The sequence below is a fragment of the Tursiops truncatus genome, chromosome 11 (genome assembly GCF_011762595.2).
Source record: "Tursiops truncatus isolate mTurTru1 chromosome 11, mTurTru1.mat.Y, whole genome shotgun sequence".
Lineage (NCBI taxonomy): Eukaryota > Metazoa > Chordata > Mammalia > Artiodactyla > Delphinidae > Tursiops > Tursiops truncatus.
Genome location: NC_047044.1, coordinates 38,852,864 through 38,867,299, shown reverse-complemented (window position 1 = coordinate 38,867,299; position 14,436 = coordinate 38,852,864). Strand labels below are relative to the sequence as shown.

The 14,436-nt window shown below is 40.9% G+C and overlaps 1 protein-coding gene across 1 annotated transcript in view; it reads left to right on the top strand.

The window, feature by feature from the left end:
- SYT1 (synaptotagmin 1) overlaps window positions 1-7,978 on the top strand; it is a 538,616-nt gene extending 530,638 nt beyond the window's left edge. Inside the window, exons 11-12 of the mRNA XM_019952111.3 lie at window positions 2,216-2,349; window positions 6,927-7,978. Coding sequence (XP_019807670.2) covers window positions 2,216-2,349; window positions 6,927-7,133 — 341 coding nt within the window. The 3' untranslated portion in view covers window positions 7,134-7,978. The remainder of the gene's footprint in view (window positions 1-2,215; window positions 2,350-6,926) is intronic.
- The last annotated feature ends 6,458 nt before the right edge of the window (window positions 7,979-14,436 follow it).

The window sequence follows — 14,436 nt, the reverse complement described above, 5'->3', positions numbered from 1 at the left end:
CCCCAGGCATTGATCACATCACATCAGAGTTCATGTTGAAATCTGAAATTATCTTGTTGGGTTTTTAATTTGCTTGCTCACATGGCAGATGCACAAGGAAATTTCTTGTCATATACTGTGTTAAATGAATAAACAGTCACCGTGCTTCTCTTGCAAAACCCTGTGCCTTAGTTAAGTTGATGAAGTTTCAACACATGAACACAGGAGCCATAAACATTGATTTGTGACTATTTAGTACTTGGGTATTTTGTCAGTGCCAAGGAGCAACTGGAGACTTGACCATCTTTGTAAAAGTGCAAGGGGCAGGGATGGAGGACCCAGAGAGCTTCATAAGCAAACAAGGTCTCTGAACCAAAAATCAGAGTTGCCTGTGAACAGCAAGATGGATTATCAGTAAAAAGGGCCTTTTTTCCCCTTCATTTGCAATTATTTACAGTGCATTTTTTTAACTGATCAACTATGTAGTTGATAGGCTTGGTTTCTCATCACTTGGTCTGGCTTTTAAAGATATTCTTCATTTTGATGAAAATCTTCATTACGAGCCCCTTGACTGGATGTAACATTAAAAACAAAAACCCCAAACAACACATATTCAAGTAATGTGGGCTTTGGGGCAGTGGGAAGAAGACAGGACTAAGAATAAGGAGACCCAGATTATGAGGCCAGCCCTAAACAAGTTCCTCTGATTCAGTCAACAAACATTGTATACTGCCAGGTACTGTTTAGTAAATTCAGTTAGTGAATATGACAGACAAAGTTTCTGTCCTTCAGGAGTTATGTTCTACTAGGGGATAGGAAGAGGGAGATAAAAACCACCTTTGCTGGTCTGCAGTTTTATCTTCTAAAAGTACAATATGTGGGCATTAAACTAGATTATCTGTAAAGTTTCTCCCAGCTCTACACATTCTGAAAGAAAGGAAAGTAATTTTGGAAGGCTTGGCAGTGGTTATTTTAGGGGAGTAAAATCATGGATGATTTAAAATTTCTTCTTCTTTTTGTTTATCATTGCTTCCTGATATTTTTTCTATAATAAACATGTATTACGTATCCGATGGAAAAATATTGAAGAAAACAGTAGATTTTACTATCAAACCTGGGTACTGGTTCTTAATAACCTGAAGGGAGGTCATTCATCTGTTAGTAATGAGAATCGTCTTTCCCCTCCAGTGACTTACTTATTACTTTATCTAATGAGGCTTTGAGGAAACTGCTAAGGGAATCTTTCTGCTCCTTTTCTCATTACCTCTGTGTGTGCTACCAGCTTACTCTCTTTTCCCTGAATCCTTGAAGCTCTTCTCTACCTAGAAATGTTCTGGCACAGATCCTGGTTATCTCTCTTTCTCTCTGTCTCATACACACACACATACACACATGCACACAGACACTCACACACACACACTCAGACATGTGGCCTCTTGTCACCCTTCAATATTCACATCTTACTTTAAATGTTACCTCTGCAGAAAGGCCTTACCTGAGTGATCTAAGTATAAGAATTCCATTCTTCCCTTAGACTCACCATACCTCTGGGAGTCTCTATCACACATCTCTCTGCCCTTTCCTTCCACAGCACTCTTCTCAACTTAGAATTTCATATGTATTTCTTTTCTTTACAAGCTTATTGTCTATTTCCCCCACAAGTCTGAAGTTCCATCCTGAAAAGAGGGATGGTCTGATTTGTTCACAGCTATACTCCTAGGGCTTAACTAATATTGTTTGAGCAAGTGAATAAATGAAAGAATGAAATGTCTCCTTTGTCCTCTCTCTGTCAAGAGTTTTAATTCCCATGCAGTGGTATCCTGAAGCCAGTTCTTTGCCAGCTCACAAGAGCCAATTGTTAAATTTTCAGGAATTTAGTGAGCCAATTGTTAAACTGTTAGCTTGAAATCAGCCATGCTGCGAGTATTTATACCATGGACATTAGCAAATGCTACATGTCAAGACTTTTTTTCCCCAAAAAGCTGGTTTACCAGCACACCAATCCTCTCATCTCCTAAATCCAACTATAAATATTGAGATATCATGGCAAAAAAACATGGCCCATAGGTTACTTAAAATCTTTCAATTAAAAAACGCTTGAAATTAAAAAAAAAAATACTAACTACATGCTACACAATTATTTTCCTGTCAGGAATACTTGGACTTTTTATAAGCTAAATTATAATATAAAAATATGTGTCTCTGATTTCCTAAAGTTTTTGTTTCTGTTTTTCAGATCCTTATGTGAAGATTCATCTGATGCAGAATGGCAAGAGGCTGAAGAAGAAAAAGACAACGATTAAAAAGAACACACTTAACCCCTACTACAATGAGTCATTCAGCTTTGAAGTACCCTTCGAGCAAATCCAGGTAATGTCAACCGTATTTTTTCTTCCCATTCAATTTCATTTCTTCAGATCACATAAATTCAACACACAGATCTTGTGAATTATCAGTGCATATGCCTCCATTAGAACTGCTATTCTCATTCCACGCACATTTAATGCTCAAACTACATCAAGAGGGAAATGATAAAATACACAGCACAGGATGTGCTGATTCATCGCCAAAAACAGCTGTCATTCTGTTGAGCAGAAATAAAGTAGGAAAAAGAACATCGACAGAACCACTCTACTAATTCAAAAAGTACATCCACAAAGGTTAAAAGGTCGAGAGAAAATAAGCTTTCACTCTTTACTCCCAGGCCACAATATATAATTCTCATTATCACCTCTTTGTAGCAAAAAAAAAAAAAAAAGTAGGATAAAGGAAATATTTTGGTTGATGCTAAATATGCAGCATCTTTAATCTTTCACTATTAAAAAATAATTAACAGTAGAAAAATTAGGCTAAGTTGTATTTTTCATTGTTTAAATTCAGCTTCCTGTTTCTGAGTTGGAATGGATGGTTATTTTTGTAAAGACAGAACCTTAATTTGCTAGATAATATTTGTTATGATAGGAATTATCCTATTAAAAGACCTTGTGGTTAACATGTTGAAAATAGGATGCTACATGTAGACACAGTGATAGCATATGATCTTATTATTTAGTCATTCTTAAATATTTTCAGATTTTCTTACGTCATATTCATAGTTAGGCTCTTGGATCCAAAGTTCGCATCCATTAATTATGGGCTATTCTTGCTAATCTTTCTTCTTTTTTCAAATATGTATTTATTTATTTACGGCTGTGTTGGGTCTTTGTTGCTGTGCGTGGGCTTTCTCCAGTTGCCGAGAGTGGGGGCTACTCTTCCTTGCAGTGCTCGGGCTTCTCATTGCAGTGGCTTCTCTTTTTGCGGAGCACGGGCTTCAGTAGTTGTGGTTCACGGACTTAGTTGCCCCGCGGCATGTGGGAACTTCCCGGACCAGGGCTCGAAACCGTGTCCCCTGCATTGGCAGGCGGATTTCCATTGGCAGGCAGATTCCCAACCACTGCGCTACCAGGGAAGCTCTATTCTTGCTAATCTTTAATGGGTATCAGAGAGTCAAATTTCTTAAAGCAACACTATTTTTACACTTTATAAAAAAATTGATGTGGGTCTATCTTTTCAGTCCTATAGAAGTTTGCTCATAACTTGAAGGAGAGATGAAGGGTAGGCATCAAAACTACAACATGGAACCTTCTAATGGTCCAGAATAACAAAATGCAGCAAATATTCTTCGTTTGCATATTTTTATTTTTAACCTAGTCTTAAAATACAGTACCTTAGGAATGAATCACACCTTTATTCCATGAAGAAAGCTAATATAATAGCTACATTTATTGTATATTTATTTTGTACCTAGGCCCAAGGTAAGCACTTTACCTGCAAAATCTCATTGAATCCTTACAATAACCTTATAAGCAAGGTACCATTATTACCCCAATTTTATATACATATAAGGGAACTGAGGCTTAGAATTGTCTCCTATATAAAATAGGAATAATAACAGAATCCATGTCAAAGTGAGACCATGCATTAAAAGCATTTGGAACGGTGCTAAGCACATACAAACGCTCAGTAAATGGTTCCCATCATTCTTACTCACGATGCTATTGTTGTCTTTTATTCAAATTAACATTTTATGTATTAGAAAATGGATCTAACAATAAGATTAAAACAGTATGTAAATCAGCACTTTCCAATAGAACTCTGCAAGGATGGAAATGTCATTGGTATTGTCCAATAGGGTAGCCACCAGCCATAGGTAAGTCATGAGCACCTCAGCCACTAGTATAAACAAGGAAGTTTAATTTTAATTTATTTAAATTTAAACAGCTACATGTGGCTAGTAGCTACTGTATAATATAAGGCAGTTTTTAAATCATCAGTAATCCCACCATCCTCACATTAGTTCATGGTTTTTATATAACCTTTCTTATATACATTTTCACATGTCAGCTGATTGTACATACTTATTTACTTTCAATAGCTGTTATATAAGTAAATGACATTGCAGAAGACACTGATTCCCTGTCCCCAGTCACTTGTTTACTAGCCTGAACCAGTGAGCTCACTGCTTTGGACCCACTGGCAACCTAAGACATCCAATTTCTCCAACAATTTATTTTGCAATATTTATTCAGTGAACTCTTTTTTGAGTTCTGAGACATTATTCCTATGGAAACTAACACCTCCTGGCATTTTGTGTTTTAATTCCACAAAACAATATGAGGCAGGACATTGAGATGAAAAATCCTATTGTAAATCTTCTCCTTTGAGCTACAATTCTATACCTTTGAAAAAAAAATACATGTCCCTTTTCAACTATAAATTCCAGCAAATGCAAATATATTGAAAATGAAGCACATTAAAAACAAGATGTATGCTGGGTTTCTGGGGCAGCCTTTCAGAGAAGATAACATTTTGTCAGGACAGAGAGAACCTCAGCCCAATACAGAGTCCATGAGGCATGGAAATAATGAGCATGCCTTTGACTGCATCCCTTCTTCACCGCTCCTAAAGTCAATTTGCTCTTTTCTTTCTTCTTTTCCCCAATAGGCTGCTATCCTAGTCTTTGCATTTCCCTAGAGAAAATAATTGAGCATTTAACATGCTATAATAGGGGCTTAGGTTTTTTTTGGGGGGGGAGGGCTTAGGTTTTATTTACCCTGAGGTTATACGATTGTCTGTCTTTCTATCTGTCTCTATCCATATGAAATACATTGAGAGAAGCAAAATATGCTGATTTCCAAAAGCATATGAAAAGGTTGCAAACCACCCCCCACCAAAAAATGTATAGACTACAGATGCAGCTGAAAAAATGAACCCAAGGCCCTTATAAGGATATTTTGTTTTGATTGCTCCTAATCAATACATTCCTAGGTGAAAGAATCAAAATTCACTCCAACTATTCACTCCAACCTCCAAAACCCTTGTTACTTTTGTGCATGACGACCCTACTGTCCCTGTCCCTCATTCCTTGCAATATGACTGCATCCAGATGAATTCGCTTGGGAAAGGTGCTCAGAACCAAGGTGATTCTGTTCTTGGCTTCGAATGCCATCCAGTGAATAGGTAATTCCCTTGATAATGGCATCAATCCAAGGCTGCACAAGGAAAGATGGAAATCGGTTTCCTTTACTGCCCATGTGTTGCATTTTACATTCTAAATTCCACTTTCAGAAGTGATCATTTTCTCTGATCTGAAGCTGTATGCTGGTGACCTCTCTCAGCACATTCGTCCAATGATGCAGTCCTCAGAGTGCCAAGCCCAGTAAAGGGCCATAACTGAGCGGGCTCTTCATCTGGCCCTAGCTTCCATCATTACATTTTCTGCTTCTTTGGCCTCTGGCCACCAAATACTACACGTTCTACTTTATTCTAAATTTTCCCTTTATCTTTTCCCTTGGTTTCTAGATTGGAGCCATTGCCTATTTTGACTAAGCAAATTCATTACTTAGGAAGAACTAAAAGATACTTTTAAAAAGTGTTTCTTTCGTGTCAAAATGGTATGGGTTTGCTTTCACCAGTTCAAAAAAGTCAGGCATTAAATAAACCCTCACAACCTAATGGAATCACTGGAGTAAATCTTGTGTGGCCTAAAGGGTTATTCCAGTTGATGTCAATGCTGGATACACAGTTACTTAATAAATGCTTATTGAGAGAATATATGAATGAGAAAAATTATCTTTAGTTAATTACTACTTTTTTAAGACTTTCACTCTGTTGTCACACTTTAAACTCACAATAATCATGTGATTAGCTGAAATTCTATATTAGTTTTATGTAAAACTATGCTGGCTCTTCCCACCTGAAATAGGATTGCAGTACATGGTTGCTTTGAAAATTGTAACCAAAAAAACAAAAATGATCTGAGTACTAACGCCAGAAATTTTGCTGATGAAACAATGGAAACAACTGGATTTAAAGGTGAATACAGGGGACTTCCCTGGTGGTCCAGTGGTTAAGACTTTGCCTTCCAATGCAGGAGGTGCGGGTTCGATCCCTGGTCGGGGAGCTACAATCCCACATGCCTTGCGGCCAAAAAAACCAAAACAGAAGCAATACTGTAACAAATTCAATAAAGACTTAAAAAATAAAAATGCATACAAGTTGACATGGGCAGCCGGGCATGGTATTTTATCACATGGACTCCCGAAACCAAACCACTCATTTCTCATATGACTTCAGGCACGTGATTTAACTTCTCTGAGCTTCAGCATCTTATCTCTATAATGTCAATGTTAACGGGACCTATTGTAACTGAGTAGTTCACATGAAAGACTCAGAATTGTGCCAAAATTAACATTTACTGAGTATTCTGAAGATGCTGAAGGAGATGATGATGATGTAATAATGGCAGGGACTGGACTCGGGTTTTCACGTTCAGGCCATTTTCCTCCTTGTCCTGGTGTTTGGAGCTTGGGTCTTCTTATTTCCAACTGCTTTGATCTCAAGGAAGCTTGGTAAGGGCTTTATCTCTAGAGCCGGATGATTAATGTTTATTTTGTGTCCTCTTTCAGAAAGTGCAAGTGGTGGTAACTGTTTTGGACTATGACAAGATTGGCAAGAACGATGCCATCGGCAAAGTCTTTGTGGGCTACAACAGCACCGGGGCGGAGCTGCGACATTGGTCAGATATGCTGGCCAACCCCAGGCGACCCATTGCCCAGTGGCACACCCTACAGGTAGAGGAGGAAGTTGACGCCATGCTGGCCGTCAAGAAGTAAAGGGAAGAAGAAGCCTTTCTGCATTTGCCCACGTAGTGCTCTTTAGCCAGTATCTGTAAATACCTCAGTAATATGGGTCCTTTCATTTTTCCAGCCATGCATTCCTAACACAATTCAGTGGTACTTCAAATCCTGTTTTAATTTGCACAGATTTAAACGTAGAGAGCCCCTAAGCCCTTCGTCATACCACTGCTCTCCAAATCTACTCTTCTTTTAAGCAATATGATGTGTAGATAGAGCATGACTGAAATTATTTATTGTATCACACTGTTGTATATACCAGTATGCTAAAGATTTATTTCTAGTTTGTGTATTTGTATGTTGTAAGCGTTTCCTAATCTGTGTATATCTAGATGTTTTTAATAAGATGTTCTATTTTAAACTATGTAAATTGACTGAGACATAGGAGAGCTGATAATATATTATATGGTAAATATAGTATCGTCTGCATTCCAGCAAAAATATCAACTTGTAAGGCACTAGTACAGTGAAACTGACATCTTAAAGGACAACTTAAACCTGAGCTTTCTGTTGAATCATATGAGCACCAAGATACGCTGACACCACATATTTGGTGGATGAATCCAATTTTGTAGAATTTCTTCACAGGCAAATTAGCATGATCTGAGAAGCATCCAGCCTGACCTCCAGGAAGTAGAGCCACAAACCAGAATAGCATCTGTCTGTACGTATCTACAGAGCTCAAGTCACGCTTCACTCTTACATTCAAGGAAGCAACTGAACAGGGGTCAATGATTTCACGTTACTGCATATAGAGTAATGACACGATGGTGTTCTGTGTGTGTGTGTGTGTGTGTGTGTGTGTGTGTGTGTACGTGTGCATTTGTTTGGGGATGGGGTGGGTGGGAAAAAAGCTGAGGGGAGAAGAAGTCAGCATTTCTGAAATACTGCCTGACTATTTAAAAAGAAAAAAGTAGCTCTCCGTTAACACCTTTATACAAAATGTGCATCCTGTGAATTCTGTTCCAGATTTCACACCTACTATAACTTCAAAAGGTTTGCACGTCAGACTTTGTAACGGAATATTTTATTATACAAAACCAGATTAGAAGGAATGCAGAATATTTTTAACGCAGCAATCTGTGCTTATGACACAAAATGACTTTGTGGTAAGCAGACAGTATTGTAATCCCATCAAAAGAGGAAAAAATAAAACAATTAGCCATAGTTCTGAATGCACTTCCATTAAGCCAAAACAGACAGCTAGTGATCTTTTTATATGCTCTTTTTACGTAAATAAGTTTTAATTTGTCCTTTAAAAAAAGGTGAAACAAAACCAAGAACAAGTTCTAGAAAACTGAAGCAACCTCTTATGTACACTAGATGCTTGATTTAGGACGAGTTTTTAAATGTTTTCAGTGTTATTATGTAGTGATTGGCACTATTACGAAGCTACTAGTCATTCCATAAGAGTCTTAAAGGACTGCTCTGTGTAACACTGTGACTGCCCTGTGTGCTTAGACACGTAATGTAGTTTCCTCAGTGGATAGCACTCAATCTATTCCGTAGTGATATTTTAACAATACTGCCATTCCCTCCTACTGCACTGCCCAAGGTGTGTGTAGCACAAACCGTTCTCATTACAAAGGACCAACTCAGCACTGAAAAGCTATGCATAGGACAAGAAAGATACAAAGCATGGGGTGGAACACACAGCATTTCGTCAAGCACTGTGCAATATTCCATATTTTTCCCCACCATGTTAGACCCCCGCTTTGCCGAAAGGCAGCCCATGATCTCACACTGCATGTAGCCTTTTCTCCCACTCCCCTCTGTGACCCTTTTCACTCGCAGGCCACAGAGAGTAGTGATGCTCTGAAGTGAAAGTTTTGTCTCCAAAAATACCAAAACAGAATGAAGGAAAACTAAGCATTAGCCTCACGTTGACTTTCAGATATCGCACCATGGCTTTTACAACTGCAAAGAGAATTCAAAAAGGGCTGATGGGAAGCTTCAAACACGGGGTTGGCTGTTTCCTGATAAAACTACAATTCCTGTCTTGTTCTTTCCCATCAAAGAAGAGGCAAGCCCTTTGGCCTTTCAGCCCAGTCATAGCAAACTCCTTAGAACTGGGATAGACCTGGAGGACAAAGGGAGAATAACATCTCCCTCTTCCGTGGATGGTCCATACTTTTTTCAAAAGGTAGATAATAGAAAATGCACAATTCACGATGTGAGATTAAATACCAGTTTGAACAGAAGATTCAAATGAGACTCCTTCCAACTTAAAAGATCAGACCCTACCAAAGAGAGGGAGTTGATTGACTTTTAAAAATTCCTTGAATACCAGAAACTGACATTTGATTTAAAACTTCAGTTTTAAGTTGTTCGCGCTGAAACAAACATTTTGAAACAAGCAGGTTCGAGCTGCCGAATACACATCATTTCTTGCATTAAAGCACGATTAATGCATTCTCTTGCAACACTGCCAGACATGGGATATTGTCACGATAGAATTAGTTGGTACTACGCCACCTGTCACAAGTCAGTGACCGAACCTGCTTTAAGACCAAGATTCATCCTCCAATAAGCCACATGTACCTTTCTGACAAAGCTGTGTAAAGTATTAGAATCTGATGCTCTAGAAAGATCCTAGTTGCCTTTGTGTATATTTACTGCCTGCTTGAGTGCTTCTCTGTGTGGGTATTCTCTGTATCTTGTAGAAACGTTGGGGTGTTTTCTTCTGCCATACGGCTCGTGGCCCGCGAGTCAACTCCTTAGCTGTATTTTACGTTCATTTTCGATGAGGTAGTTTAAATTTTGTTTCATTTTGTGTAGTGAATTCCACAGGAGTTTTCTGATTGTTGTTAAAAATGACTTAACATATTACACAGATATTCAATAAAAATGTTTTATTTCCTGTTGATGTTGCTGCCTTTCAACCCTTTTTCTTACCTGATTCTGGTGGGGAGTCCATGGCCTATTGACTTTGGAGCCTGCTGGAAGCAGGGGCACCTAAACAAAAGCTTGCACTGAATGCCAACCTCTGAGTCATGTCTATGAAGACAGAATGGCTGGAGGGAAAACAATGCCCAGAGAGCATTTGCCCATTCCTGCCCAGTGTTCCTGGGCATGTCTTTCTCAACATGTGTCTCTCTGTTCCTGTTTATGATGAGTTCACCAGGCACACTTTCAGGCTTCCTGCTTTGCCCAAAATGTGTCCTCCAGGATTTTCATACTCTAGAGTCTGAGTGCCATAAGCCTCTCCAGAATGGAATTAAAAATAAGATATTTTAAAGCCAGTCTTCAAAGGAGAGCATGACACATTAACTTCCCTGCCTACCACAATTACTAGGTAAAACAAGTAAACACCTTTCCCCCACTAAATGCAACATTCATCAGGTGCCTGCTGTGTACCGTGTTTGTCCTGGGTGATGGAGATACAACAAATGATGTAATAAGATTCACCTGGTCCCAAAGAGCCCACAGTCTCAGGCGGACATGTACATGCAGTATCCCAAGATGCTATGAGGTACACCCTGAGTCCCTGAGAACTTTCACCAGACCAATCCTAGTGGACACGATGGTGTGCCACCCTCACTCCCCTTCAGCACCTAGAAGCTGCTAGAAGCCTTGCCTGCCGACAGCTCACAGCCCTGTCCCTCTGCCCTCTGCTGAGGAGACTGCCTTACCTGAGGTCATGCGTCCTCCCAGGGGGCGCAGCTCACATTCCGTGGCCCACAGTGGACCTCCTGCGCCATCATAGCCGAGAGGGTTAGTTGACGGTGCTTGTGCAACCGCAGTGCTGTTCGACTTCTCCCTCTGCCCCGTCAGTAGTCCTCACTCCTTCACGGTGGCGCTCCCAAGGGCGCTCGCCAATAAGACTCCTTCTCAGAATCCATACCCTGGGATCCCTGTCTTTGGGGGAAGAGATAGGAAGAGAAGATTTCTAGAGAATACAATACCAGAGGGAAATCCTAAAGGAACTGGTACGAGTTATCCAAGTCCATGAGTGGGCAAGATTGTGGCAACATTTATCTCATTTAACAAGGCTTAAGGTTCACTCGTGATAAGGTCTCTGGTAGCTGCCTATACCTTACTCCCTTCAGCAGCATTTACTGGGACCTGCCAAATAAGGGTAAGGACTCAGCCCAAGCAGCTTAGACAGCCAGGGAAGAGGCCACCTAACTACTGTTTCTGAGGAAACAATTGGCAGAGGTCTAAATGTAAGTTGAGAAAAGAAAATTTGAGACCCGTGAGGGTAAGGAGCAAAAAAAAAAAAAAAAAAAAAAAAAAAATCAGCATTATAAATTGTTCAGTTTTCAATGGTGAGCATTTTGTTTTCCTTAAATAGCTCTTGACATTAGTTTACAAAAAGAATGTTTCTTAATGAAGTACCAAAAAGAAAAATCACCATATCCTTTCTTCAATGTCTGTATTTCAAATAAGGAATTTAATATAAGAATTTGGCCCCATAAAAGATCTGAGAAAGCCAAGCAGAGACAGCAGGTTAACTCAGAGGTGAACAGATACCACCTGTAATTACATGCCAGGGCTGCCCTAACAAAATACCACAGACCTGGTGGCTTAACCAACGAAAATGTATTTTCTCACAGTTTTGGGGGTCAGAAGTCTGAGATCAAGGTGCTGGCAGGGTTGGTTTCTTCTGAGATCTCTCTCCTTGGCTTGTAGGTGGCATCTGGTCCCTGTGTGTTCACCTGGACTTCCCTCTATGTGTGTCTGTGTGCTAACCTCCTCTTCTTATAAGGACATGAGTCATATTGGATTAGGGTCCACCCTAATGACCTCATTTACACTTAATTACCTCTTTAAGCACCCTATCTCCAAATACAGTCACATTCTGAGGTATTAAGGGGTTAGGACTTCAGCATATAAATTGGGGGTGGGGCGTAACTGAGCCCATAACACCACCCCTAAGGCTGGAAAAACAAAATGGAGAAGAGATGTTAACACAGCCCAGAACCATAGCGGAGGGGCCAGAACCTGCGGGAATTAGCATGGAACCACCAAAGGGTCTTGGGTGCTGGTGTTGGAACCAACAAAGAGGCTCCCCATTGGAGGCTCAACCTGGGCCTCCCACCAGCATAACCTAATCAGAGTCAGCTGGGGAGGGAGTCCGGGCGTACATAGCCAGCACAGAAAGGTGGGAATGAGGGTGGAGAAAAAGCAGGCAAATGACCAATACTTTAGGTGTCTCAGTCCATTCAGGCTGCTATAAACAAGAATACCGTAAACGGGATGATTTAAACAACAAATATTTATTTCTCACAGTTCTGAAGGCTGGGAAGTCCAGGATCAAGGCACCAGCAGATTGAGTGTCTGGTGGGAGGTGGTCTTCTTGCTGTGTCCTCACACGGGGGAGGGGACAAGTGAGCTGTCTCTGGGGTCTCTTTCATCAGGGCACAATCCCATCCATGAGAGTTTCACCCTTGTAACTTAATCACTCCCAAAGCCCCCCATGCCACCTTCTAATACAATCACTTTAAGTGTTAGGATTTCAACATAAGAATTTCAGGGGGACATAAACATTCAGTCCATAACATTAGGAAACTTTTAGCAGCTGCACAGGTTTTCTAAATGCTCTGGTTTCTTCCCTGTAGGATTCAGGTGTTCCTATCCGAGCCACACCTGATGAAACAGGTGCAAGAAATCACAGTCTTCCATTTATGCAGAGAGTTGACTAATACAGATTTGAAAGTTCCAACCAAGATTGCCATTACCCACTCCCTGCAACACAACTTTATTACATATGCACAGGACTCTTTGATGTGTAGCAACTGATTTAAGCTGCACACAAATCTTTACTGTAAAACAGTCAGACGGTGACTTTGGAATAAGAAGGTTAAAAAAGCAGGAAAATAAAAATGAGAAATAGCCTGATACTAAATGTAAAAAGAACTTTTCCAAAGCATACAGAATAATAATTATGCTGGAGGAACCATCAAGAGGGAGCAGTAATAAAAGCACCATGCAAACCTGCTGATCATTTCTGTGTGATCTAAGTTCTGAGGCTGCCTGTAAGTTACCTGCATCTTAAAGTCTGCATTTCAGCCATACTGATTCCTTCCCCCTCCCCGACCAATACATATCCCCAAAGTTCCCACACTCATCCTTCTTTAACAGTAACCATCTTGCCAGCAAAGGCTTTTTCCCTGTGCAAAATGGACTTGCCCTCGCCAGAGCACACACAAGGTCAAAAGGGATTTTGTACTGAACAAGTCAGGGCTCACTTCCTTCTCAGCTGTCCACTTTACTTTGGTCACTTTCCTACCTCCTCTGGCCTGGGAGTGAAGCAAAGAGGTGACATCCTTTATAGGCAGGATTTTTTGAGTTGCCTGTGGAAGGAACCCAATTCAAGCTGGGTTAAGGAGAAAAAGAGAGGGAGGGAAAGGGATCCAGGGCAGGGAGAGGGAGAGAAAGACAGAGACAAAGAGAGACAGAGACAGGGCTTCCCTGGTGGCGCAGTGGTTGAGAGTTCGCCTGTCGATGCAGAGGGACACGGGTTCGTGCCCAGTCCGGGAAGATCCCACATGTCGCGGAGCGGCTGGGCCCGTGAGCCATGGCCGCTGAGCCTGCGCGTCCGGAGCCTGTGCCCCGCAACGGGAGAGGCCACAACAGTGAGAGCCCCGCGTACCGCAAAAAAACAAAACAAAAAGAGAGACAGAGACAGAGAGAGGAACTATTGGCTCATCTAACCAGGAAGTTCAAGTTATGATTCCATTCAGAAACAACTGGATCAAGGGTCACAATGTCATCATTCTCTTTCTCCCTCCTCCCCCCCAACCCCTGTCCAACTCTGTTCCCAGTATTACTTCATTGTCAAGTTCCAGTGTCTCCATGATGGCCCCTAGCACCTCCAAACTTCTATTCTTCCAGCTTAGCACACTTGCAGAAAGTGCCACTTTCACAATTATGTCGCTAAAGTTCCCAGACCTGACTTCCATGCTTGCGGCACATGCCCTCCTTAAAATAACCACTGTGGCCACATGATGCAGTGTTCACTTTGGCCAAGCCTAGGTGTTGTCCCAGCCCAAGAGCCACAGAGATGGAGCAAGGATAGTTACTCAAAGGAAAATCGAAGTGCTCTTACCAAGGAAGAAAAGTGGTACTTAGCAGACAAAAACAACATGCATCTACTCGTTGGCCTTGGTTCGCCTCTGCCCCAAGAGGAGGAAAGCTGAAGGTACAAACTCAGCCACGGCAGCAGCCTGGTCATTTTTCCTTTTGACCAAAAGCACTATCAGGAAGGGAATTTTGAAAGTATGCACCACCTTTCAACCACCTGAAAACATCCGTGTTCACCTTCCTACTTATTGCCAGG